Source organism: Equus caballus, chromosome 12, assembly GCF_041296265.1.
Source record: "Equus caballus isolate H_3958 breed thoroughbred chromosome 12, TB-T2T, whole genome shotgun sequence".
Classification (NCBI taxonomy): Eukaryota; Metazoa; Chordata; class Mammalia; order Perissodactyla; family Equidae; genus Equus; species Equus caballus.
Genome location: NC_091695.1, coordinates 44,731,074 through 44,756,703, shown reverse-complemented (window position 1 = coordinate 44,756,703; position 25,630 = coordinate 44,731,074). Strand labels below are relative to the sequence as shown.

Genomic DNA, 25,630 nt, shown 5'->3' with positions numbered 1-25,630 from the left:
GGGGAATGGCAGGAGCAGCCACTGCCGGACTCCACGGCCACGGCTCCTACAGCGCGAGCTCCTCCCTCCCAGGGCTGCCCGCCCTTCCGTCCCCCCAGCTCCTTCCGGCCCGTCGTCTCCAGGACACTGCCCGCATCCTGAAGGCGGCAGGACCCCCCACAGCCTCAGCTCCACCCCCAAGCACTCCATTGGCTCCCCATCCCTCAGCGCCTGTCCGTTCAGTGCCCTTGGTCGTGAGCCCCAGGAAGATGCTCAGCAGCTCCCTCTGAGCGGCTGGGGGTCCTGGAAAGGCTCCCACGCCAACTGACAGGCTCTCCGTTTGCACAGAATCCTAAACTGGGAAGTTAGAACCAGACTGCCAGGTCCAATCCCAACCTTCCAGCTGTGTGACCTTGGGCAAGGACCTTAACCTCTCTGGGCTTCAGCTTCCTCCACCGTACAACTGTACCCACCTCACGGGGTAGGTGGAGGAGGAAGAGATTCACAGCGTGTGAAATGCTTAAACGAGGCCCGTACGCAGTAAATGCTGCGGCAGCCATCACCACTGTTACCACCATCAGACCAGTCCATTTGATAGATGAGGAGACTGAAACCGCAAGGGAGAAACAACCTGCCCAAGGTCTCCACGGCTTTCTCTACACGGACACAACAGCCTGTGTCCGAGCTTCCCAAAGTCTGGTCCCCAGACCAGCAGCAGCAGCACCCGGGAGCTTGTTAGAAATGCAGGTTCTGGGAGTGGTGGGTTCACGGGTTCGGATCCTGGGCTCAGACCTAGCACCACTCATCAGGCCATGCCGTGGCGGCATCTCACATAGAAGAACCAGAATGAGTTAAAACTAGCATGTACAACTATGTACTGGGGTTTTGGCGAGGAAAAAAAAAAAGAGGAGGATTGGCAACAGATGTTAGCTCAGGGCCAATCTTCCTCACCAAAAAAAGAAAGAAAGAAAGAAATGCAAGTTCTTGGGCCCAGCCGCCTGTTTTGACAAGTCCTCCTCCAGGGGATTCTGATGCAGGAGGATGTTCCAGGACCACAGACCTCGCTCAGTTCTGCTCAGCCAGGTGGGGAGGCCCGCCCACCCCCACCTTACCCCATCGCAGGATGCAGCACAATGGCGCGGGGCTCGTCCAGGTCCTCGGACACCAGGATCTTGCGGGAGGTGCCATTGAGCCGCGTCACCTCGATGCGGTCGGTGCCCGTGTCGGTCCAGTAGAGGTTGCGGGCCACCCAGTCGACAGCGATGCCGTCGGGGTCGTTGATCTCGGTGTTGACCAGCGTCTGCGCCCCCGAGCCGTCCAGGTAGGCCCTGCGGATGGCCCGCACCTCGTCGTCCGTCCAGTACACGTAGCCCTCCAGCGGGTCGTAGTCGATGGCGATGGCGTGCCGGATGTCGTCCACCTGCAGCACGATGTCCGTGAAGTCCGGCGTGTCCAGCGAGATCCTCCGCAGGTCCGTCCGCCGGGCCAGCAGCAGCACCTCCTCGGCCCCTGCGGACACACGAGCGGTGGGGTCGGAGGCCTGTGGCAGGACGGGGGGGCCAGGCCTGGGGTGGCATGGCACAGGAGGGGCTCAGCCAGGTCCCCAGGGGCCTCCTTACAACAACAGGTAATGTTAGGGAACATCTGCCAACATCTTCCTACACGGTCACGAGTTCATCCTCACAAGAGCTCTATGGAAGACCACCTTAGAGATGAGAAAACGGAGGCACAGAGAGGTTAAGCAACCAGCTGAAAGCCACACAGCCCAAGGTTTCAACTACTGTGAAAGAGCCGCCCCACACTCGATCCCCCTTCTCCCCTGCATGTCCCTCTCCTGGCCACAAACCAGCCCCCAACGACAAGTCTCACCTGGACACTGGGCTCCAGACCCTGCTCACCGGCCATACTCCTCTCAGAGTCCCCCTGGCGCCCCCGCTTCATGACTCAGCCCAAATGCCACTTCTTCCCTGAAGCCCTCCGCGACCCCCCGCCCACCCCGAAAGGCACGGGGCTCCGCACACGTCATGGCGCCATCCAGTTCCTCCCCAGCAGCCGTCCCGCCGATAAGGGTGAGCACCCGGGGCCTGGCGCCGTCCTCCTGTCGCCCCGGCGGGATCAACATTCCTGACGCCGTTCTGCGCCCTCCCTGCTGGGCCTGATCAGAACTCCAGCAGAAGCGGCACTGAGGGCCTCGGGGGGTCCCCAACTCTCATTTCAGAGGCTGCTGGGTCAGGATTTGACCCCCGGCCCCCAGAGCTGGGTCACGCACCGTCCACTCATTTGCTCTGGCCCTTTCTGGTCTCAAGGATCTACAGAGCCGAGAAGATTAGCCCCAAGACCACTCCTGGCACTTTGTGGCCACTTGGCTGGTTTGATGAAAAGCCCAGAATGGGGAAGGACCCACTTGAGATGAGCCAGCCTGGCACCTCCCTCATGCCCAGCTCCCCTCAGTGCCGGCTCGAGTTGTGACTCTCACACAACAGATAGCCCTGTGCCCCGGGCCCGGCTTCTTGACACAAGGGCAGGGCCCTCGGAACCCGGGGGTCCTGCTGAGTCGTTCTGGGGCCCCCGTCCAGGGAACCCCATCCTGCCTCTCCTGCTCCAATGCCCCGAGGTCATAATGCGATTCCTCCACTAGAGGGCGCACACGTGACGGCAACGGCTTCAGAGCCCAGGGCCGGGGAAACTGAGGCAGGTGGGGGGAAAAGGGAGGTGGCAGGCAGTGCTCAGGAGGTGCCCCAAGTGCCCGACCACACTGGAAACCTCCGAGATCAAATTCGGATTTAGTTAGAAGCGTTCGTGCACGTTCTCATTCGGTGTCTGCCAGAGGGACAGGAGGGGGATTCTGAATTCCGACAGACGGTCTTCCTATGGGCTTCACTCCCAGAATGTTCTCTTGACATCTGACCTGTCCTTCAAGGCCCAGGTCACATGCCTCCTCCTCCTCTGACCACACATGCGTACGAGCGTGCATGCACACATACACAAACACACACACACACTGTCCCTCTGCTTGGGGACCGCCCTTACCAGTTCACCAAAATTCTGGCACATGCCCCCTTCACTCCCCGCAGCCGCCAGCACAAGCCCACGTCCACAGCAGGTGCCAACAGCCCAGGACGAGCAGACAGAACTCAGGGCAGAAACCTCCTGGCTTGCCTCCACTGGGTGACCTTGGGCAGGTCCCTAACCCTTGCTGAGCCTCGGTTTCCTCATCTATCCTGAAGAACTGTCTGGACCTGATGGTGTCTGAGTCCCTGTCCAGCTGTGACATCAAGGGGACCATAAAATAAGTTCCATGGAGGGTTCCAGCTTAATCTGCCCATACGGGGGGGGGGGGGGGGATGTGGAGAAGCCCTCCAGGGCTCCACTGGGAAGAGCCCTGTCCGAGGGGGCATCTGAGAAACACTGCAAAGAGGCCATCCGACTCCCGAGCCGAGGCCGGGGCAGTCTCACTGCCTGAGACAGAAGGGTGTATTTTGAATCCCACGTGATCACACATGTGGCACTTTCACCATGACTCCCCAAGTCCCTGATGGAAACTGACACTCGGTCCCAAAACACAGGTGGAGGCTGTTTCACTTGTCCCTGTTTCCGTGAGCCTTCAGGCACAATCATCTCGTCACACCAACTCGACGTATGATTATGCCCCGTTTCACTGATGAGGAACCTGATGCACAGAGAGGTTAAGCTCTCTACCCAAGGGCACACAGCAGCATGTTGGACAATAATACCCCTCAAACACTTCAATCCCTGGGGCTGGCACACACAGGAGGCCCGAGGTTGACATGCTGCCCAGCTGGCTCGGTCATTCCCCCAGTATCCTTGTGAGCAGTTACCTTAGGCCAGGCCCTGGACCAGGTGGAGGGGTGGGAAGTGGACAAAACAGACAGGGGATCCGCCCCCACCATGCTCCTGGGGTCACAGGGCAGAGAGCTTCAGTGAGCACACAGCCACAAACTGACCGGTGCTAAAAGGGATGCTGGGCGCCAGGGCACACGCAGGAGTCTATGGGGCCCGCTGAGACTGGGGCCTGGCCTCCAGCTCCAAGAGCCTCTGGGATTCACGCGGCTGTGACCATGCAGCTGATTCTGGCAGTGTCCCCTATTGGCACAGAGCCATTGGAGGCTCAGGGTGCCTGGCCGCAGCCCTCAGGGAACCAGGTCAACACGAAGCCCCAAGCACAGGCCGCCACTGGGAGCCCCGTCATCAGCATTCCTTAGAACGAAGTCTGTGTGGCCGAGGCAGGAATTAAATGTGGGGTGAGTCGGCAGGTGTTACCCGACTCCCCCGGGGGCTCTCGGCCACCGTGGGCTGTGGAGATTTTGAGGTTTTCATTTGAGCTTTGATGGGAAAAATGCAGGGACCAGGACATCCGAGAGAGGGCCGCGGCCGGCTGAGGTCTGAGCAAGGCCCACCCGGCAGTGGGGCGGCGGAGGGTCCAGGGGGCAGCTGTGGACACAGAGCCACCAGCCCGGGCTCCTCTGGATGCACGCCACGGCTGCTGCCCGCAGGTCACCCTCGAGGCCGTTTGCAGCGAGGTCCGAGCGGCAGCCCTGGTCTCCGGCCACCCAGGGGTGGGCCCAGGGCCCTGTGCCGGCCATGAGGAGGAGAGGCCACCCCCCTGCCTGGGCCCAGACCCAGAGCCTGGCTAGGAGTTTGTTTAAACACCAGGGAAGTAAACTGTTTAGAAACTAACAGTTTGGCCAAATGGTTTTCTTCGGGGTTGTCTAAACAGACAGCCGGTCCCACAGCGCCGCCCGGGAAAGTGAAACCTCCCCTCGCTGGCCGGGTGGCGGCCAGAGCGTCCCCCACGCCGGCCCCAGACCTCTCCCTTCCTCCCTGCGCGTGCACACGAGGGACGGAAGGCAGCCTCCTGCCTCGGGGCCGCGCACGGGGCCCGGGCCACCGGCCAGGCTGCGCACAGCCTTTGCTTTGAAGGTCCACGTATCCCCCCCCCACCACCAACATGCATCTGGACCAAGCCGCCCTCGGTCACAGGGACCATCCCTGGGTCAGGCCCGGCATCACGCAGAGAGAGGCAATACCCAGAGAAGGGCTGCCGAGACACATCCCCACATGCTGGGGGCTTCTAACAGCAGAAACGGGTTCCCTCGCAGTTCTGGAGGCCGCAAGTCTGAAATCAAGGTGCTGGCAGGGCCGTGGGGTGGGTCCTTCCTGCCTCTTCCAGCTTCAGGGGCTGCTGGCAATCCTTGCCACTCCTTGGCTTGTGGCAGCCTCGCTCCAATCTCTGTGTCCATCCTCCCAGAGTCTGCTCTGCTGCGTGTCTGTGTCTCAATTTCCCCTCTCATGAGGACGCCAGTCACTGGATTTAGGGACCATGCTGGTCCTGTACGACCTCATCTTAACTCAGTTACAGCAGCAAAGATCCCACTTCCAAGTGAGGGCTCATTCACAGGTCCCAGGGGGTGGGACTTCAACATGTCAACATGCCAAGAGGACTCAATTCAACTACAACAGGCAGGGAGCAGAGGGAGCGAGGAAGGGATCCACAAAGGGCAGGCAGGTTCCGGGGGGGGGAACCTCCAGGCAGAAGGGACAGCACGGGCAACAGCGTGGAGACTGGAGAGCGCCGGGGCCGTCCTGCAGCTGGGGTGGGTGGGGACCTCTCGCTGCCCCCCAGTCAGGTCTGATCTGAGCTGGGTGCCCACTGAGACTGAGTCGTCCCACGGGCCACAGCTCTTCGCTGAGTCGCTTCTGCATGCAGGATGCTGGGCCAGCTCTGAGCCCATCCCTGGGTGCAAGGAAGCCTCGTGCCAACGGCACAAGGTGTCTAGAGCGGGGGTCCAGCCACCAGATAAACAGAAGCACCCGGGACAAAGGCCTGGCGGGAAACACATGCAAATGCCCACAGTGGTTCTCTCTGGACAGTTCCGGTCCTCCTTCCCGGCTCCAGCAGGGGTCTGCACGCGTTCTCTGTAAAGGGCCAGATGGTCCAAGTTCTGGGCTTTGCAGGCCACAACGGCCTCTGTCGCCATCACTCAACTCAGCCATTACAGCGGACAAGCCGCCGCAGACGATGCGTAAGCAGATGTGTGCCAAGCCAACTTCACATCTGGACGCTGAAATCTGAATTTGCTGCCATTTTCCCACGTCTCAAAACATTCTGGTGATTTTCTCCTCAACCATGTACAAGATGTAAAAACCATCCTCAGCTGGTGGGCTGCACAAAAAAGGGCAGCGAGCCACCTGGCCCACGGGCCGAGGTTTGCTAACCCTGCGTGGGAAGCACATGTGACTTTTACCACATTAGAAAGTAAATTCTAATAACAGACAAAACTGTAAGGGAGAGAGCAGACGTGGAAGAACTCCTGGTCCTCTCCACTAGGTTTTCCCGAAAACCTGAAACTGCACTAAAAACGAAAGTCTATTAATTTTTTTAAGTAAATTAAAAGGCACATAAGTCAATAAGAAAACCACCCAAACCCCAGCAATAAGTAGGCGAAGACCATAAACACAAATTAACAGAAAAAAAACACAGTCAATAAACACGAAAGATGGGCAACTCCTCAATAACATGCAAACAGAATTGAGAGGCGCCTTGCTACCACCTGGGGTCAGAAGACAACACGCAATGTGCGTGCCTCCTGGGGACTGAACCAGTGCATGCTTCCTGCACGGCAACGGGGCTCAGGGACCCTCTGACCTAGAAATTTCCAATGAGAACCCGGCCCAGGGCAGCAGCTGGAAATGCACATGGATTCCTGGTCACAGAAGGCCACCAGGGCTTCCTGATACCAGCAAAACCCAAACCCGAGGTAAAGCACCTATAAACAACCTAAATGCACCACCACACAGAGACATGAAATAAATGCAGGTGTTGGGGTGCAGGTCACGACACAGGCTCTGGACACCACGCTCTGGGGGAGGCTGATGTGGGAAACGCTGGTGAAACCTGATAAAGTGGGAAAAGTCAGACGCCACGCTGCACCCACGACATGAACAGGTCGTGCAGAAACAGGTCTGAATGCGGACACAGAAAAAAGATGGAGAAACACATCACAGCGTTAACAGCGCCTGTCTCTGGGTGGCGAAATTATGGTGGTTTTTATTTTCTCCATTATTTTTTATGATGTTTTCCTTTCTACGGTGAATGCAAATGTGACTTTACAACAAGGAAAATACACAAGACTTTAAAAAACAGATGCAGGCGTTTATCCTTGCAGGAACTCGCGGTCTAGGCGGGAGGCGGGTGTGGACCCCGGGCACAGGGCTTTCTCACTGGGTGAGCTGGGGACGCCTGTTAAATCGCTTCCAGGTTCTGACCGGGTGGGAGGGAAGAACAGGAGAGGAAGGGATGGAGCAGAAGAACCCACAGCCCCCGACAGCCCAGGAGGGGGAGACCTTGCCGGCAGGTCACCCAGGGTGGGGGACATGAAGGGTCTTCATGGTTAATCAACCCTCCACGCCACAAAGTGGGAAAAGGGACCACAGCAGAGTAACAACACATCCCAGGGTGGGGACCGACCAATCAACATGGATGAAAGATGTAGGGCCCCCAGTCTCCCGCCCCCGGCCCTGTCACCCTGCACTTTGGCCCTGGCCGTCCAGCAGGCAGAGTGGACATCACAACTGTCCCCCACTGAGCCAACTGCAGCTCCAAGGTCACAGCCCTCCTTGGGAAGGACGCCCCCCGTCCCCCAGAGGCTCACGCCACAAGGCTCCCCCCACGGCCGGCACCACCTCAAGACGGCTGCTTCTACTGGCTTCTTTCCATGCTGGAGACAGATGGCCTCTCTCCACCCCCCTGACACCCACCCCCAGCCACGCTCCCAGCTCTGGGGTCTCCCTCAGCCCCCTCTCGGGCCTGGAGCTTGTGGGCAGAGCCGGGTCCCAGCTCAGGCCGCCGTCCACCCTGTAGTTTCTAAGGCCATAAGCAGCTTCCCAGCTGGCAGGCGGCCGGCTTATTTTTTTTTTTTAGCAATTGATGAAGTCACTCCACTGCCCCCTGGGGTAAGTGGTTGGACAATCGCTGAGACCACAGCCCGGCACCCCGGCCCAGGAAACCGCGCCGAGTGACCACAGGGTCACAAGGCACAGAGGAAGTGGCCGGGCCGGGCGCTGGCTCTGCTGGAAACCTGAAGCCCAAGCAGCTGTCGGCCTGCACGGCCCACCCCTGGCTCCCGGCGCACACGCGGGAAGGCTGCAGCCCGCCGGGAGGCTGGGCCCCATCTGCACAGCTCTGAAACGGGGAGGTCACTCCTCGGTCCTGAGGCCGGGGGTGGCGAGAGAGCTGCAAAGTCAAGCCCTGTGACGCCCCCTGAGCCAGCCCCTTCCGCTCCGGTCCCAGGTGTCAGCCCCCCCACGCCGTGTTCCGCCACCTGCCTGTCCGCCCCCCCATGGCTGTTCACCACACAGGCAGCACAGCCCAATAGCCACGCCTGACCTCAGCTCCCGGCCCCATTTCCACAGAGTGACCTTGAGCAGGCAACTTGACCTCTGACCCCCACAGGTAAGACTCAGGTGTGGATAAAGCCCCCAGCGAGGCTGGGAGCCCGTGACAAAGCCGGTGAGCCCCCAAGCCTGAGGACACAGCCCCAGCACACGTCCCCCTCCAGGTGGCACTGAACACACACCCAGGGACCCGTCTCGGGCCAGGCTCTCTCTGAACTAGGAACAGAGATGCACCCTGAGGGCTCACGTCACAGAGCGGGTACAGCGCGGGCAATGGCATGGAGGCAGATGCTCAGAGCTTGGGTTGGAGGGGAGCGAATAATCCATTTCAATTACAAAGGAGATAAACGGGGGAAAAGATCCTCTGAGTCTCTCTCTGATGACAAGCCGGCAGCCCAAGGCGTCAGCCCGGCACAGGGGGGCCTCTGGTCACCGCCCCCACAGCACATGGAACTGGGGAGGGCAGGGGCACAGGGCACGGTCAGTGGAACCAAGACAGAGAATCTGCAGCCATCACCAAGGCCCAGAGAGGGCACGAGGGACATGCAGCCAGCAGGGCTGGGGTGGGCGAAGCCTTTCTGGGCAGCGTGGGGGCTCCACCAGGGCCCGTCCCTGTGAGCCGAACTTGACTCCGGAGACAAGAGGAGCCACCTGAGCTCCGGGCCAGTCTGGGGCCAGGCTGGGGCTGCAGTAGCCAAGGGGACACCGGACAGGCTGGAGGGGGACAGGGCCAGCATCAGGGATGGCCGCAGCCTGACTCTGCGGCCAGTGGCCGGGGGCATCCTCGGAGCTGACCGCACCCAGGAGGCGCGGTTTGGTCTCACCTCCCGGCCCCAGGCTGACGGTTTTCTCTTTCCAAGAATAGGGCCTACTCCCCTCTCCTCTTTTACTAGATTTAAAAGTTAGTCTTCAGGCTCAGACACAAAAGAGCACATGCTGTGTGCTTCCATTTCCATTGCGTTCCAGAACAGGCAACACTAATCCTCGGGGATAGAACTCAGGACGGCGGCTGCCTCTGTGGAGCGGGGCGGGGGGCTGCAAAGGGCAGCGGGGCGTTTTCCGGGCGGTGGGAAACGTTCTGTCTCTGGATTGGGGTGGTGGTTATGCAGACGTCCACAACTGTTCAAGCTCATCAAAAAATGCACACTTAGAATCTGTGCATCTTATTGTCTGCAAGTTACGCTGCAATTTCCAAAACAGCAAAGTTAGCGCCCGGGCTCGTTCCACCGTTTCCTGGAACTGTGCGATCTGATTTTCTTGCTATTAAAAATTCACGGTCTGTGGCTGAGAAAAGCAGCTGCCTCCTGCTTGCAGAGTCAACGCCAATCACAGCCCGGGCGGCGGCAGCTCGGCCACAACGGCCTCCTTTCTTTTCCCTTTGACCTACTTCCCTGATAAGTGACAAGACAGCCAGACTGGGGACATATGCGCCCCTTTTTCCCGGGGCCCCGAGCTTCGGCTAATCCGCCCAGACAGACGAATGGATGTGAGGGGCTTTGAGACATTGCCCAGTTGTCAGTCTGCCCGTCAGAGGGGACAGTGGACGCCTCTGTTCCTCCCACCGCCAGGGCCAGCCACATCCCCGCCGTCTTTTTGTTTCCCGTCCCCGCGAACATCTGTTAAAACTACTTCTTGGTGAGGTGCAGCGGGCGGGCCTGTAAATCACCGGGTGTGCCTCCCACCCGTCCCGATGTGCGGCCGCGGCCTCATCTGCAAAGGTCTGGGCGCAGGGCAGACGGGACGGCCCAGCACAGCTTGGCCAGCCCGGCCGGTGAGGCCGCGAGCCCTGGACATAGCCCCGCGAGTCACCTGCCCGGGTCATTCAGGCCCTGAGCAGCGGGGCACACTGCCCAGGAGCCCCAGCAATGAAGAACAACGGGAGATCAAAGTCAAAACAACGGGGGCATGTTGCAGAGAGCCGCCGCCGGAGTGAGGGAACACAGGCTCCCTGGGACGGCAGCCTGAACTCCCAAATAAGGCCCAGCTACTGCTGTTTTTAGCCCATTCCGCGTAATTGGAAAAACATGGGGAAAACCCAGGCCAGCTGGGCGCCACCGCACGAGGCGGCTGCAGAGGGGGCGGGAGGCCGGCTGCAGGCCAGGGCCGGAGGATGGCAGCCCGGCCCAGGAGGGGCACCCTGAGTGCTGGTTCCCTGGGTCAAGAGTCACTGGGCCCTGCAGGAACCAGAGGGTGGCCCCCCAGGTCTCACCCCCCAGCAACGAGGGGCCACTTGCTGTGACTTCCCTCCTGGTCTCAGAACCTACAGGTCTCTCACCGGGGCCACTTCAGAGGGGCTGGGGGACCTGAGACACTGCACCTGAGCCCAAAGGAAGGGAGCCCCGAGTCTCATGTCCTGTCTGCATGGGCCCCAGATGGGCATCCTGAAAAGAACTCAATGTGCAACCTCTCATGTGACCCCCCACAACAGAGCTCAAGGGGGGTCACTCTGCTCTCCCCGCTTCCCAGGCGAGCAGACTGCATATCGGAGGGCTGACCGACCCGGCACGGCAGCGAGAGGGTCCCCCCCCATTCCATCTTCCCCTTCTAGGCAGATGCTTGCATGCCCCTGGGATGTCAGTCCCCCCATTCGTTGGGGTCCAAGCATCACCACCATCTCAGCCCCCTCCCTGGGGAAAGCAAAGGCCCCCGACACAGGGCTGGCTTTCATTTGCTCAAAATCAGGAAAAAGTAGGATTCATGCACATCACAAGAATTTCTTCGTGTTCAACTCTACGAAGCACAAAAAAAGGCCAGATGCCGGGAGCAAGGGCCCCAGGAATCCATGAGTCACACCCGACGCCCTGGCTTCCAATCTCAAGATGTTTCCAGCTGTGCGAGTGGCTCCCGACCCACTGCCTGTCCGCCGGCCTTGGGCACGTGTCAGGTACAGGTCCAGCCCTCCACCTCCCACCCCTGTCCCTTGTCGGGAGCCTCTGATGGCTCAGGCAGGGCAAGCCGGACAAGATACAGAGTCCAAGTATTTTCGACGCAGCCAGGCACCTGCCCCCGACCCCCATCCCTCTCTTCATCCCACGGGAAGGGGAGCCACATGCCCAGTGCCCCCAGGACACACACCTCACTCTTCTGCCTGTTGCCCACCTGGCTGTGTGAGGAGGGCGCCCATCCACCCTCCACACCTGCCCAGCTCCTCTTGGCACCACCTGGTCTCGGCGTCTATTTCTGATTCCAAACGTTCAGGGGAAAACTGCTCTCGTGGCATCAAATCAGATTGCCTGCCTGGCTGCAAGTTCAAGTTCAAACTGAAGCACAGCTCCTATCTGTCGGGGGACCAGGCCCTCCTCCCAACCGCCCCATAAATCGGGTACCATTATTGTCCCTTTTTACAGGTGAGGAAACGGAAGCACAGAGAGGCTGAGTCATTTTCCCAACATCACACAGCTGAGTTCTGAGTTAAGGTATCATAAAACGATGATGTAGAAAGCCATCTCGCCATTGAAAATCAGCTGCTCTAAATTCTGGGTTTGCCTGAAACTGAATTTCCTCAGCACCAGGAAAATCTTTGGCGGGCTCTCCATGACCAACCAAAGCCATCAATGGTGGATGTCGCTGCAGACACCTTCCGTCCTGGAAAAGAGGAAGTCACACCAGCACGGCTACTCTCCACTTCCGTCCTTCCCAGAGGCCCTTCCTCTAGCCCAGGGCCACTTCCTGAGCCCTCACTGTCTGGCCTCGGTCCTTCACTCCCCTGGGACAGTGGCGCTCACGTGATTCCACGGTCAAGAGGAGACCCCCAAGCGACCCCAGGGCCTCCTCCGAATTCCATCCTCCCACCAGACCCCCCAGCCTTGGAAGGCTCCCCGGGCGCCGCTCCCTTCCTGCCGGCCGGGTGCCCTGCACGACGTTTCTGCCACAAGAGCCTCAGAGCTTCGGTGTCAGTGGTGACAAACAGCAGGATTTCGTGCTGAGTTTCCTTCATCTTCCCCTTGTGTTACCAGTGACTATCTCCGGGCAGTTTTCACCATCGATACCCAGCACGCCATCCACAGCCAGCATCCACATCCCACACATGTTCACGTCCACCGGGAGGCAAAACCATCCACGCCAGGGGCCGCCGGCAGCCTGGAAGGCCACACGAGAAGAGAAAAACAGCTACGGTGCCCGGGGGACGGGAGGACGGCCTTTGAATCGAATGTTTTCCTATAACGTGACATTTCGTGGCAAGAAAGAAAAACTGGAGGGTGGGAGACTGGCATCCTCAAAGCCCCAGTCTGCTGGTGGGGTCGTCACTTTCTGCGAGGGCTGAAGCGCCCGGCCCCCTTCGGGCCTCCCCCGAGGGCCCCTCTCTGACTCGCTGTGTCTGCCCCCAACACAGACCGAAAGTCCCCCAAGGACGGAATCCGTTTCTCACTCCTGCCCGTCTCCCTCGGGATTAAGAAATACGGAGAGAGATTTTTAGAACCGCCTCCAATTTCCAGACAGCCGTCTCGGTGGCAAACCCTCAAAAGGCTCTGAGAAGCCTCCAGGTTTCTTCTCAACTCCAACTCAAACTTTTAGGGCACCCGGCTGCCTGTGGGGTTCAAAACTTCGACTTTGAACAGGCCCGTGGCAGGGAGTTCCAGAAGCCGCCATCGGCCCCCTGAACCAACCGGTCTGTCGGTGGGAATTCCACGGGGTGGGAACCATGCTTAGAAAAACAGGGACAGCGACAGTCACGTTCTCCTGCAAAGCAAGACTCCCGGCCCATCCCTTTTGTCTCCTCTGCGAGCTTTTCCCTCCTTTTGACATAACCACCCGGCCGGGGCATCTGGAGCAAAGGCAGAAAGATGCAGGCTCAGCGTAAAACGTCCCCGCCCAGCCCACACTCCCACCCCAGCTGGGCCCCTCGGAATGACAACAAATCTTCTTCCTCGCGCTTGGCACTCTCCAAGTGAGTTATTTGTAAAAGTGTCCTTCACAGCAGGGGGGCGCGAAAACAGTTCTTAGAGACCAGGGAAGGGGGCCCTGAGCAGCTGAATCCCGGAGGAATCCGGGAGCTGGCCGTCCCGGCTGAAGGAGGCCGGGAGCTGGGGATCGGCCCCTGTCCCACAGCATCCGACAGGAAGGACAGGCTCTGCTGCTAATCCACTGCTTCCACCCCACAGGTGTCGTGTCAGCTCCCCACTGCAGAGCTTCCAGCCCCTAGGGCCACCTCCTCCAGGAAGCCCTCCCACTCCAGCCACCTCCTCTACTCTGTACCTTGCCCACCCCTTTCCGAGGAGAGGGCTCCCCAGGGCTGCTCTGGGCCTGGATGTGGAGATGCATAGTCAGCGTGTGCAGAAAGACCACAATGCCCTCACAGGGCTGGACTGCAGAGGGCTCTCCCCAGGGTTCAGAGGCTCAGCTATGGGGACGCTGGGAATAAGGAAGGAGGCAGGGATCCCTGTGAGCCCACAGCCCCTGCCTCCTCTGGTTGGAAAAGAAATCAGCACAGGGCCCCAACCCAGCGTGTGGGAGGACCCGTGGACGACGGAGGGTCTATCTAAGGAAATATCTAGGCCTCCAGCAGACCTGCCGCAGCTCCCTCAGGCCCAACGAGATGATGAGATGCCAAGGCGTGAATGGTGCATGTTGGTGCTGGATATTGTGGACCTACTATGCACCAGGTGCCCTACACAGCGCTTTCGAGTCCTGCTAACACAATGGGTCCTCCACAGCCTCCCTGGGCAGGGGCGGTCTGTGACCCCATCTCTCATACGAGGAAGGGAGGCACAGAGTGACAAGGCCCTGGGCACCGTCCCCCCAGATGACCGACCCACAGCCTTCTGCACCCCAGGGCAGCCTGGGCAAGTCCTTTCTGTGACTCCAGGTTTCTCCAGCTGTGCAACTTCCCTGGGCCATGGCCCTGGGATTCTAACTGGGCCCACACCCCATTTTTGCCCACACCCCATATTCCCAGAACTCTGATGCATGAGGGAGCCTCACAGGACCCCTTCATAAAAGCTGCCTGCTTGAGTCCCCCGCATTGGGGCAGGCGCTCCTGCATGATCCACCTTCAGGGGGTCATGTCCACCCCCTACTCCTTCCCCACATGTCCACATGCAGCCTGGCTCCAGACACCCCAAGGGGGCAGAGACGGCAACCACACCTGCACCCAGCCATGCCTCTCCCTGTCCCAGAGCAGACATCACGAACAGATCCAACATAGGGCTCAGACAGGCATCACCAATCAATGCCGGCAACAGATACCAGATCCAGATCCCTTTAACTCTAGGGCCAGGACCCAAGCCAGCCCTCTCAGGGCAGTACGATTCGGAAACAGCAAAAACACAAATGGCAGGGGCTGGCCCTGTGGCCAAGTGGTTAAGTTTGCACGCTCCGCTTTGGCGGCCCAGGGTTTCGTGGGTTCGGATCCTGGGTGTGGACCTAGCACTGCTCATGAAGCCATGCTGAGGCAGCATCCCACATGCCACAACTAGAAGGACCCACAACTAAAAACATACAACTATGTACTGGGGGGCTTTGGGGAGAAGAAGAAGAAAAATAAATAAATTTTTAAAGAAACCACAAACGGCACAGAAATGCCCAACAGGGATGGTTCAAAGATGTGACCCCTTGATAAAATAATCTTTGGGCACAAAAACTCATATTTCTGAAGCATAGATACCTCCTGTTATTGCAGATATGAACTGAAGTAAGCAACGTGAAGCTGCGTGGGGTGTGAACATGCAGAGACATACAGAGTCACACACGGAAAAACAGCAGAGAAAGACACACCCAAATGTTCACGGACTATCTCCAGACTTCCCTTTAGTTTCTCACACACACCATGCAGATCAGCTATAAGTTTGCAGGGACCACTGCAAAAGGAAAACGCGGGGCTCCCTGTTCAACAATTATGAAGCATTTCAAGTTGGCAACAACAGAGCAGTAGACCAAACGTGGGCTCTTCTGGATGCAGGGCCCAGCGTGACCGCACAGACCAAACGCCAGCGACACTGGTGTTGACACCAACCTGCTCCTGCCACAAGGCTGCTTCACACGCTGTTCCTTCTCCCTTCCAGTCCTCTTAGGGATGTCCCCACTGTGCATGACCCTCCCACAGACACTTGGGAAAATAAGGCCCTTTGGGGGGGTTTTGTGGGGGCTGGCACCCTGCACCACTAACAGACCCTTTGGTGTGACAGCTGAGTCTTCAAGGAAGCAGACGCCCTGCCAGGGAGCAGAGGGGTCCTGCCCCCAGCCTGACCACAGGACCATACACATCCTGGGCCACCACACACAAATACAGAGTCCGGCCCACCCACAGCAGAGAGACCAAGAAAACACCCTGGGGTAGGATCCCGTGTGCTCAGACAGCACACGACAGGCCAGCAGCCTAGGGCAGAGGGAGAAAAGGGTGCTTCAGACCCCGCCCCACGGAGCCCCCACCTCCGAGGTGGAAGCCAGCTGTGCTGGGCCCTGGACGTCCCTGGCTGCATCCCGGATGCACGTCATTTCCACAAGAGCGCACTAAGCAGCAGGTGCCTGAAAATCGAGAGGGACAATTCAAAGGTGGTAACACACCCGAAATAAAGAGAACGACTTGTGTGTGGGGAGGCAATCCAATGAACTCCGTGCGTCCAAAAGCAACTCGCATTAAGAATGTGCTCGCCACCTAGCTTTCCATGGGGCTTATTATGGCCTGAAGACTCCACAGGAGCGGGATGCAAGGATGCAAATGAATTCTAGATTCCGTAGCAACGTGGAAAACGCTTTCGGAAAAGCAGAAGATGGAACCACACTGGGGGCCGCCGTCCTGCACCGTCGGCGTGCACTCAGGAGAGACAAGAAGGCAAACAGACCAAGGGGGGTCCTCCCATTCCCCAACCTCCTCTGACGCTCCAGTTCTTTTTGCAATAGACACAGTTTCTGTTTAATAGGGAAGACAGCGGGCTCTTAGGTTGTGACCGCTGCATGCTGGCAGCGTGCTCGGCACCTGGGGTCTCTGCCTGTCCCCACAACCTCGTCCTAAGGACGTGACACACGTTCTGAGGTCAGGAATGTGCCCGAGATCACTTATCCGCCGGGCAGCACAGCCCCGATCTGACCTCGAGTCCAAGCTGCTTGGCTGCCAGAGTACACCGGGACACAGCGCCCGCGATGCCTGACCCCACCCCTGGGGAGACAGACGGTGCCGCGAAGCTCACTGGAGGTCCCCGTGGGCACCCAGGCCAGTGGCCGCCCCCCGCCAGCCGGTCCCCACCGGCGCCCCGTCTCACCTGCCTTGCACGTCTTGCCGTTGTCCTGAAGCTGGACGCCAGTGGGGCAGGCGCACGTGTAGAAAGGTTCCCTTGGGGACAGCAGGCACAGGTGGGAGCAGCCACCATTGTCCTCCTCACATCGCGTGTGGACTAGGAAAAAAGGGCAGGGTGAGAGAAGGTTCCAGAACAGGACCCTCCACCCCCACCGCTCCTGGTGTGTGGCATCCTCTCTGCCCCACTCCCATCCCCCAATCTGCTACAAGAAACCCTCGTCTTTTTCAGGGCGCCCCCCAGGGGACACCTCCTCCGTGCAGGCCACCCTCAGCCTGCCTGCGCAGGAACAGTGGGAGCCCCCGGGTCGGTGGGTTCCTGGAGCAGAGGTCTGTCGTATCTTTTTGACATGCTTGGACCCCACAGGCTCTGCACAAATGCTTAGTGGCCACCCCTGGACACTGGGCCGAGGCTCTTGGTGCTGATGACAACGCTTTTCCTTCTCCCAAGCCTTTCCACAACCAACACACAACTGACCTGAACTAGTACTGCCGGCATCTCGCTCTGCCTGGGGCAGGGTGGGCGCAGTCCCCTGAAATGAGGGCATCGAACCCAACCCACCGGTTCCCGGAGTGGACGCACCAGGCCGTGCCTCTCCCTCCCCAACACTGCCTTAGGCCAGGGGCCGGCCCAGGTGTGGACGCGGTTAAGGACCACGACCTTCTCATCGGAAAACTGCTCCAGAGAGACGCCCTCCCCCTCGGCACAGACAACAGCTGCCAACCCCAAGCTCCCCCTCTTAAGTTGAAGGTTAAAACCTTCTACAGCACCACGGCCAGAAACCCTGGCCCTGGTCCCCGTAGGAGGAGGTGAGCCTAGGGCTCTGGCCCCACTGGCCGCCTGTCACAGCAGCCCTGAGCCCACGCAACACCAGGACCCCTACCAGGACCCTATGGAGACCCCAGGCTGAGAACTTGATTTAGAGCAGATTTCTCATTAAGGAATATGGCACTCCTGTTGGGCCTTGAAAACAGGGCAACTTTCCTTGGGAATCTCTTTGCCGCCTCCACCTTGGAGAATGCTGGGACGGGGACCTGCCTGAAGCAACCCCTACGCGAGCTCTGCACATGGGCCTCTCCCAGCCTCCAGGCTCCCGTGCCCTGCACATACCTCCCCAGCCCGCCCCTGCCCTGCACACACCTCCCCAGCCCGCCCCTGCCCTGCACACACCTCCCCAGCCTGCCCCTGCCCTGCACACACCTCCCCAGCCCGCCCCTGCCCTACACACACCTCCCCAGCCCGCCCCTGCCCTGCACACACGTCCCCAGGTCCCCAGCCCGCCCCTGCCCTGCACACACCTCCCCAGCCCGCCCCTGCCCTGCACACACCTCCCCAGCCCGCCCCTGCCCTGCACACACGTCCCCAGGTCCCCAGCCCGCCCCTGCCCTGCACACACCTCCCCTGCCTGCCACCGCCCTGCACACACCTCCCCAGCCTGCCCCTGCCCTGCACACACCTCCCTCCTCTCTATCAAGCACCCCTGCTCTCCTCCACTGCTCTGAGGGTCGGCCTCCCCAGACCATGGCTGCCCTTGGGGAGCCGTCCACCCGCATGCCCCCTCACCCCCTGCCCCAACTCACAGTAGGGCTGCCGCTCGGGGCTGAGCACTTGAATGTCCATGGGCGAGTAGAGAGCACTCAGGATCTCCTTCCTCTTCTCTCCAGTCCTCTTGTTACAGGCGTGAATGGAGCGGGTCTGCCAGTCCGTCCAGTACAGGGTGTCCCCAGAAAGCGTCAGGGCGAAGGGGTGCGTCAGGCTGCCCTCCACCACCTTCTGCCTGCGGGGGCAGGAGGTAAGGGAGAAGCCATCAGGGGAGTCCCCATGGTCCGCATGCTCCCAGCTTCGAGAGCCGTCCATCACCACTGCTGACCCACCGACATCACCCAGGACAACAGCAGCTGTGATGGAGCAGCAGGAGACAGGGGCAGCGCACCCCAGGACGCTCTCCCAGCGTGCAAGGGCGCCTTCCAGACCCAGCCAGCCTCCTGCCATCCCTGACTGCGACAGGGGCGCGGTACCTCCAGCTGCTCCCCATCCCACCTGCTTCGACAACGGTGGCTGCTGGCAAAGGGTCCCACGGAGGAGAAAGAAGGAAGAAAAGTGGCAAGAAGGAAGCCACACCTGCTGACAGAGAGCTGATGACAAGCACGCCTGACCTGTCCCGATGCTCTAGGAACTTGATATAAATCAGAGCACACGGGCTTGCTCATTCCTATGATGCCAGGAAGTTCTATTATCAGAGTAAACAAAACTGGATATCAGGACAGAAAAAGCTTTCTCTTCTAGGTATTTCCAGCGCCCAGCAAACGAGGGCTTGCTTTCAATGAGATTATGGACACCGGTGACAGAATGTAATTTTACATGGCGGGGAGCACGTGCGATGATCTGGTTTAATGACCCTCCCCCAACTGTAAGCTCCCTGGAGAGGGGGCTGCGGGTGGGTGGTCACCACGTCCCCAACCCCTGGGACAGCACCTAGGAGGGTAATGCTCAAAAAGTGCTCCTGAATAGCTGAGGCCACTCACGCACGCTCTTTCCTGATCTCACCTGACACTGCCTCGTTTTTGTTTTCTTGACGTCACTTGTAAAAAGATGTGTTGAGGTGAAATTCACATAACACAAAATTAACCATTCAAAGTGAATAACTCAGCGATATACAGCAGAGTCACAATGATGTACAACTACCATCTCCATCTAGTTCGCAAACATTTCCATCACTCCACAGGAAAACCCCAAGCCCATTAAGCGGCTACTCCTCATCCCCGCCCGCCCAGCAACAACCAGTCTTCTCCTGTCTCCAAGGATTTGCCCATTCTGGACGTTTCACATAAACAGAATCATACGACATGCGGTCTTTCGTGTCTGGCTTCTTTCACTGAGCATTGCGTCTCCAAGATTCATCCACGGAACATATGTCAGTATGTCACTACTTTCTACGGCCGAACAGTATTCCACTGCGTGGACAGAGCACGTTTTGTTCATCTGTTCCTAATGCATCTGTCAGTGGACACGGGGTTGTTGACACCTTTTGGCTATTGGGGATAGTGCTGCTATGGACATTGCATACAAGGATTTATTTCCATACCAGTTTTGAGTTCTGGGGAGTATAACCTAGGAGTGGAATTGCTGGATCCTATGTTAATTCAGTGTTTGCGTTCTGGGGAAGCACCAAGCTGCTGTCCATGACGCGGCATTTTTTGATCAGAGAAGCCGAGCTCGGCCCATCATTTCTGGGGCTGCTCCTCCTCCCCAAGCCCAGCCGAGGCTGGAAGAACGGCGGGAAGCTAGTTCCAGGCCTCAGCTCACCTCGCCCACCCTCGCCCCTGCTCCCAGGACACCCCGTCCTCTCTGGGTGCAGCTCCAGCCATGCGCCCTCCGTCTCCAGTTGGAGCCAGGAGCGCCCCAGGCACACCAGCCTTTATCGAGCAACTACTATGCCTAGGCATCATGCCCCAAGCTTCACGTGCGTGGCCACATTGAACCCTCTGACTACCCCTAGAAAGTACAATTACCACCCCCAATCCACACACGAGGCCCCGAGGCTCAGAGCAGGAGTGACCCAGCCATGGTCACAGCTGAGAGGGAGCCGAGCAGGTCGGCTTGGCTCCAGTGCTCACCCTCTTTACCAGCATATCACGCTTCCCTTTGACAGCCCTGGGCACGTCCACAAAGAGCAGCTGCCACCTGCATGGCCGGAAGAATCCAGTGGTGACGCAGGCAGAAGAGGGGCTGAGCGTGGGCCCTGCAGTCTCAGTACCTGGGTTCCAATTCTGGCTCTGACTAGCTGTGTGGCCTTGGGTGAGTTCAACTGCCTCTCTGTGCATCCCTATAACAGGAGTTCATAATAGCAAACACTTCATAGGGCTGATGTGAGCATGAAATAAACTGATAAAATGTCCTGGCAAACACCAAGTGCTATGGAAGGGTTAGCCACCATCACCACCACCACTACCATCACCACCACCACTACCATCACCACCACTACCATCATCACCACCACCACCACCACAACCATCACCACCACCATCACCACCACCACCACTACCACCACCACCATCATCACCACCACCACTACTACCACCACCATAATCAGTGTCAGTCACCACAACCACTGCTGCCACCATCACCATCACCATCACTACCACCGTGATTATCATGTTTTAAATGCCACTATCATCCCCACAGTCCCCTGTCACTCTCCGTCGACCAGGGCACCTGCAGCCTGCAGCCTCTCCGGCCTCTAATCCACCCCGTAAGCACCAGGATCACTGAGTTCCCCGAGGACCACGGTTCCCCAGGCTGCCCCACTTCCCAAATCTCCAACCAGGCCCCAGGCCAGTCTGTGCCCCGAGGGACAAGGGGAGAGAACGTGTGCCTGGCTCAGCTGTAAGAAGAGGTCCAGGAGGAAGCGAGGTCCTGCCACGCTGGAAGCACAGCCTCCGGCCTCAGTCCGGCCTTCAAAGGACTGCAACCCTGGCCCGGAGCCTGGCTGTAACCTCAGGACACGCCCTGAGCCAGACCCACCCAGCTCAGCTGCTCCTAAGTCCTGAGCTCCCAAAGCACGGTTTACTGTTTTAGGCTGCTAAGTTTGGGGGCATTTTTGTTATGCAGCGACGGATAACTCATACACAGGCCTGGAGAAAATGCAGCAAATCTCCTGACGTCCTCACGTCTGTTGCAGTCGGTGTCTGTCTGTATTTGCAGAGATCCACACCCGAGACCTCCCACATGGGATCACCACAGCCTCCAGCACCGGCACCCACACACTCCCCGCCTGGGCCAGGAGCCCCACCAGCGCGGCAACGGGGTCTATCCTCCCGAGAGGATCCCCAAGACCTGGCACAAGCCAGCAGGCAGCAGCTGGTCAGTGAATAACACCGTCACCTGCACACAGCAGGGACATTCCTACATCTGAAGCATAATCAAGCAGTGGGGCTGTGAAGCCAAGCTGACCAGAAGGTTCTAAGCAATTACCCGACAAGGAAATAATCCTTTATGCTCACTCATTCATTCCCCTATTTGACTGAGCACCTGCTATGTGGAAGGCTCTCTGGCCTTCAGGGGGCTCATGGGCTGGGGGGACAGAGAGGGCACTGAGAACAGTTCACAGCCCTGTCGGCCCCTTGGGCTTTAGGTCCACAGTCTCTTATCTGCCATTTCAAAATCCAGAAACTCTGAAAACCGAAAACATTTTGTTACTAATTTGGTGGCAAAACCTGTGCGTGGATGCAGGGCTATTTATAGTTTTCTCTCCCACTCAGAATGAACGGTGTACGTTTTGCTATAAAAATATTCACGTGACAGACGGCAGATGCCGCCCAGACCTTGCTCGGGGTGTGAGGTTAGATGTGGTGTGTGCATTCTACTGCTGTTCTAAGTTCTGACAAGTCCTGAATCCCTCAGGCCCCCAGGGTTTCAGATACGAGACCATGGGCCTGAGCGAAGCTCGGACCAGCTGAGGGTCTGGTGACAGCTGGGGTGCGGTGGGGACCCGCGGGTAGGCGGCCACTTACCGGAATGAGCCATCCAGGTTGGCGCGGTGAATGAAGCTGAGCTTGGCATCGGCCCAGTAAAGCTTCTGCTCCTCCAGGTCGATGGTCAGCCCGTTGGGCCAGTAAATGTCCGAGTCCACGATGATCTTCCGGGTGCTGCCGTCCATCCCTGCCCGCTCGATTCGGGGGGTCTCACCCCAGTCTGTCCAGTACATGTACCTGATGAGGGGAACAGAGGCACGAGGGCAGAAAGCTGACACAGATCTGCTTTCCACCTCTGTTTTCTGTCTACACGGCGCAAACAGGAAACAGAGACTGAATTTGCCCTAGGCTCTCACCCAAACAAGGTAACCAATGTTTAGGGCTTGGTCTTCTAAGCAGCTGGTGATACATTAATTTTTAAACAAAGTTGGGTAATCAGATACACAGTCTCCAACCTGTTCTCCGTTAGCAACATACCCTGGGTATCCTCTCTTCTCACCAATAGAAATCTTCCTTGTTCTTTTAATGGCAATATAGTTCTCTAAATTATTTAAGTCACTCCCCTTTGGACAGCTGAGTTGTTTCTGATTTTTTGCTACTATGAAAATGCTGTAAATGAACCTCTAAAAGGTAATTAAAAATGTAGAATGGATACAACTTACTGAGCACTAAAAAGAAATGAACTATTAAGCTATGAAGAGGCACGGACGAACCTTAAAGGCAAGTTATGAAGTGAAAGAAACCAATATGAAAAGGCCACATACTGTCTGATTCCAACTTTATGACGTTCTGGAAAAGGCAAAACTAAGGAGATGATGAAAAGCTCAGGGGCTGCCGGGGATGGGAAAGGGATGAACAGGTGGGGCACAGGGCACTTTGGGGCAGTGACACTGTTCTGTAGGATGCTACAACGGTGGACACATGGCATTAAACCTTTGTCTGGACCCACAGAATGCACATGGGTATGTGGGACTCTCTGTACCTTCCCCCGAGTTTTGCTGTGAACCTAAAACTGCTTTGAAAAAAATTACGTCTCTTAAACACACGCACACATAGCCGGGTGCACACTGAAGTGATGGCAACAGCTATTCCCGGGCGGGTCTGTGGGTGACCCGGCTCTGCTCATCCACATTCTCAAGTTTCCAGTGAGAAGCAGCCACCACACATCCACGAGAAAGTGCCACATCCCTAAAAGGCTTCCTTATGTGATGTCCCACCAAGTGAGCAGAGATAATATACTGCAATACCAGGCGTCCGGGGTGACGGGTTCAAACCCCGCCAGCTCCCGGGGGCCAGGCCGGCCACGGAGCGAGGCGCCCACGGATGTGAGCCTGGAGGCCGGGCACGGCTCCTCAGTGGAGACCAGAGAGGAAAACACCAGTCTGGAAGACACAAGACCCCCGGGTTCCATCCCAGGCAGTGTGGACGAGCCACAGGACACAAGGTGTGGCAGGTCTGTTTCATTTTGTCTACCCCACAGCTCTTCTCCACAGAGGAGGCGGATGGTGCCCAATTTCCCTTTGAGGGACCCTCTCCCACTGGCGGTCCATGTAACTCCCCACTCCCCGCCCCCCAGGGTGGGCATGGATGGGTCCTGGCCATCAGCAAATCCATTACTCTGCCTGAGTGACCGCTCTAGAGACAGGAGGCTCATTCACGCCCAGCCAATGGGAGTCCAGCTGGAACCCCGACTGAGGACAGCAGGGGAGCCACCTGTGCCATCGGTGGGAGGGCCCACCGGGGCACAAGCCCAGTGGGGAGAGGTGGTGCCTGCAAGCTGAGTGAGTCAGAGAACAGTGGCGCTTCTCAGATGCCCTATTCTGTGGGCCCAGAGACCCTTTTCTTCCAGCTGCTTCCGTGACCAGCAAGTCCCCCCACTGCTCTTGGCCTGCAGTTCCAGAGATAAAACCTTGTCCAGTTACAGCAAACCCTGAGCGGCGGCCATCAGGGACCAGCGCGGTCTTCAGGGACGTGGGAGAACAGGCTCAGCCTTGCCCTTTGGGGGCCTCTGTCCAGTGGGAGAGGGAAAAGATACACAGGCAGCTGCCACCTCTCCCCCGACGGGAGCTCAGCGGCCACCCACTTTCATGGAGCCAGGCAGGCTTCCCAGACGGGCATGATTTCCAAGCCGGGGCTGCTGCCACCTGCCGGAGGAGTCGTGCCGAGATTAACACGAACGAGCTTGCAGGGGCTCCGTACAAAACGTACCCGCCTCCCGGCACGGTGGCCACACAACAACTGCACCCAGCTGTTGTCGCCAAGCTCCCCTCCTCTCCAGACCCAGTGGGGACAGACAGGAGAGAGCGTGCTTCATCCAGACACCTCTCCAAAAAGCCTCTCTTGCGCTCTCTCCTTTGCATCTAGAGAGAACTCGACTGACCCAGGGAAAGTGACAACTACTAGCCCCATTGGACAGATGAGAAAACTGAGGCTCCAAAAGGCTGACCTGCACCAGGTCACACGCCAGGGGCGCCGGGAGCACAGCGTGGTTCTCTGCCTAAGGCCAGAGCCCGGCCGTCATATGACTCACCCCTCGCCTGCTGGCCGGGGCTGTTGTGAACTTTTCCTGGCAGTCCCAGCTCGCAGGTGCTGTCGGCCAGCTCGGCCAAGGCTCCCGTGGGCTGGTGCACGCGCCTCCCTTTCCCTGTGCTCTTGCCACCCCCCGCAGCCTGGACAGGGCCCAGCCCCCCCAGGAAGGTAGCAGGAGCTTGGGTCTCAGAGCCAGCCCAGCCCCTCCTGCCCTCCCCGAATGCTCCACGGCGGCCAAGGGGAAGGCTCCGGATCTCAGCGAGGAGCATAATTCAAATTCCTTCCCCCGGGTTTCATAACAGAGGCCCGCTGGTTTCCTTAAATGGGGAATCTGCGAGCCACTCCGCGACGGGGCCCGGCTGGCGTGGACGCGCTCTTGCAGAGTCCTCAGCGCTGCCACAGGCCCCGCCAGACCCCACAGAGGAAGACCAGCTTCCGAAGAGAAACGCTGCCGCCTGGGCTCGGAGCAAGGCTGGCTGCGGCTGTGGTTGTGGGTTATTTTAGAGAAGGGCCATTTTGCATCTCAAACAGGGGGTTGGGTTTCAGCCAGGCTTTAACTGGAGACCCAGCAGCCTCGGCAGCCCCTCGTGGGCTGGGACAGGCCTGGGCGTCCTCCCAGGGCTGGGCTGGTGTCAGCCTGGTCCAGGGACTCGGGGCCAGAGGGTCCTCCCCAGGGTGCACGCTGCCACCCCGTGGGCACCTGGCGCTGGTGCCTTCCTCCACCCAGCCGGGACGCCTGTGCTTTGCCACCCGCACAGCCGAAACTGCACCAAGTCCCGTCCCCAGGGCCCGTGGGCCCTCCTGGCTGTAGGCTCTTGGTCACATGCACACGGAGGTGGACATTCGGACCGAGAACCTTCCATCCTGATGACGGCCGGGTTGGGTATCCCTCATCTGAGGAAGGACCCCGGGGGGAGAGCATCACAGGAGGGCACAAGGAGGTGGCAGGGGCTCCAATGGGGCCCAGAGGAGGCAAAGCTGCCTCTGTCAATCTCGTGCCTG

The 25,630-nt window shown here is 58.7% G+C and overlaps 1 protein-coding gene across 3 annotated transcripts in view; it reads right to left on the bottom strand.

The window, feature by feature from the left end:
- The window catches only part of LRP5 (LDL receptor related protein 5), a 107,588-nt gene that overhangs the window by 48,727 nt on the left and 33,231 nt on the right, over window positions 1-25,630 (bottom strand). For all 3 annotated transcript variants that reach the window (XM_070230237.1, XM_070230236.1, XM_023654608.2), the window contains exons 3-6: window positions 22,139-22,336; window positions 18,206-18,402; window positions 16,593-16,724; window positions 1,092-1,488 (exon numbers count right to left, since the gene is read on the bottom strand). In XM_070230237.1, the coding sequence (XP_070086338.1) occupies window positions 1,092-1,488; window positions 16,593-16,724; window positions 18,206-18,402; window positions 22,139-22,336 (924 nt within the window). The remainder of the gene's footprint in view (window positions 1-1,091; window positions 1,489-16,592; window positions 16,725-18,205; window positions 18,403-22,138; window positions 22,337-25,630) is intronic.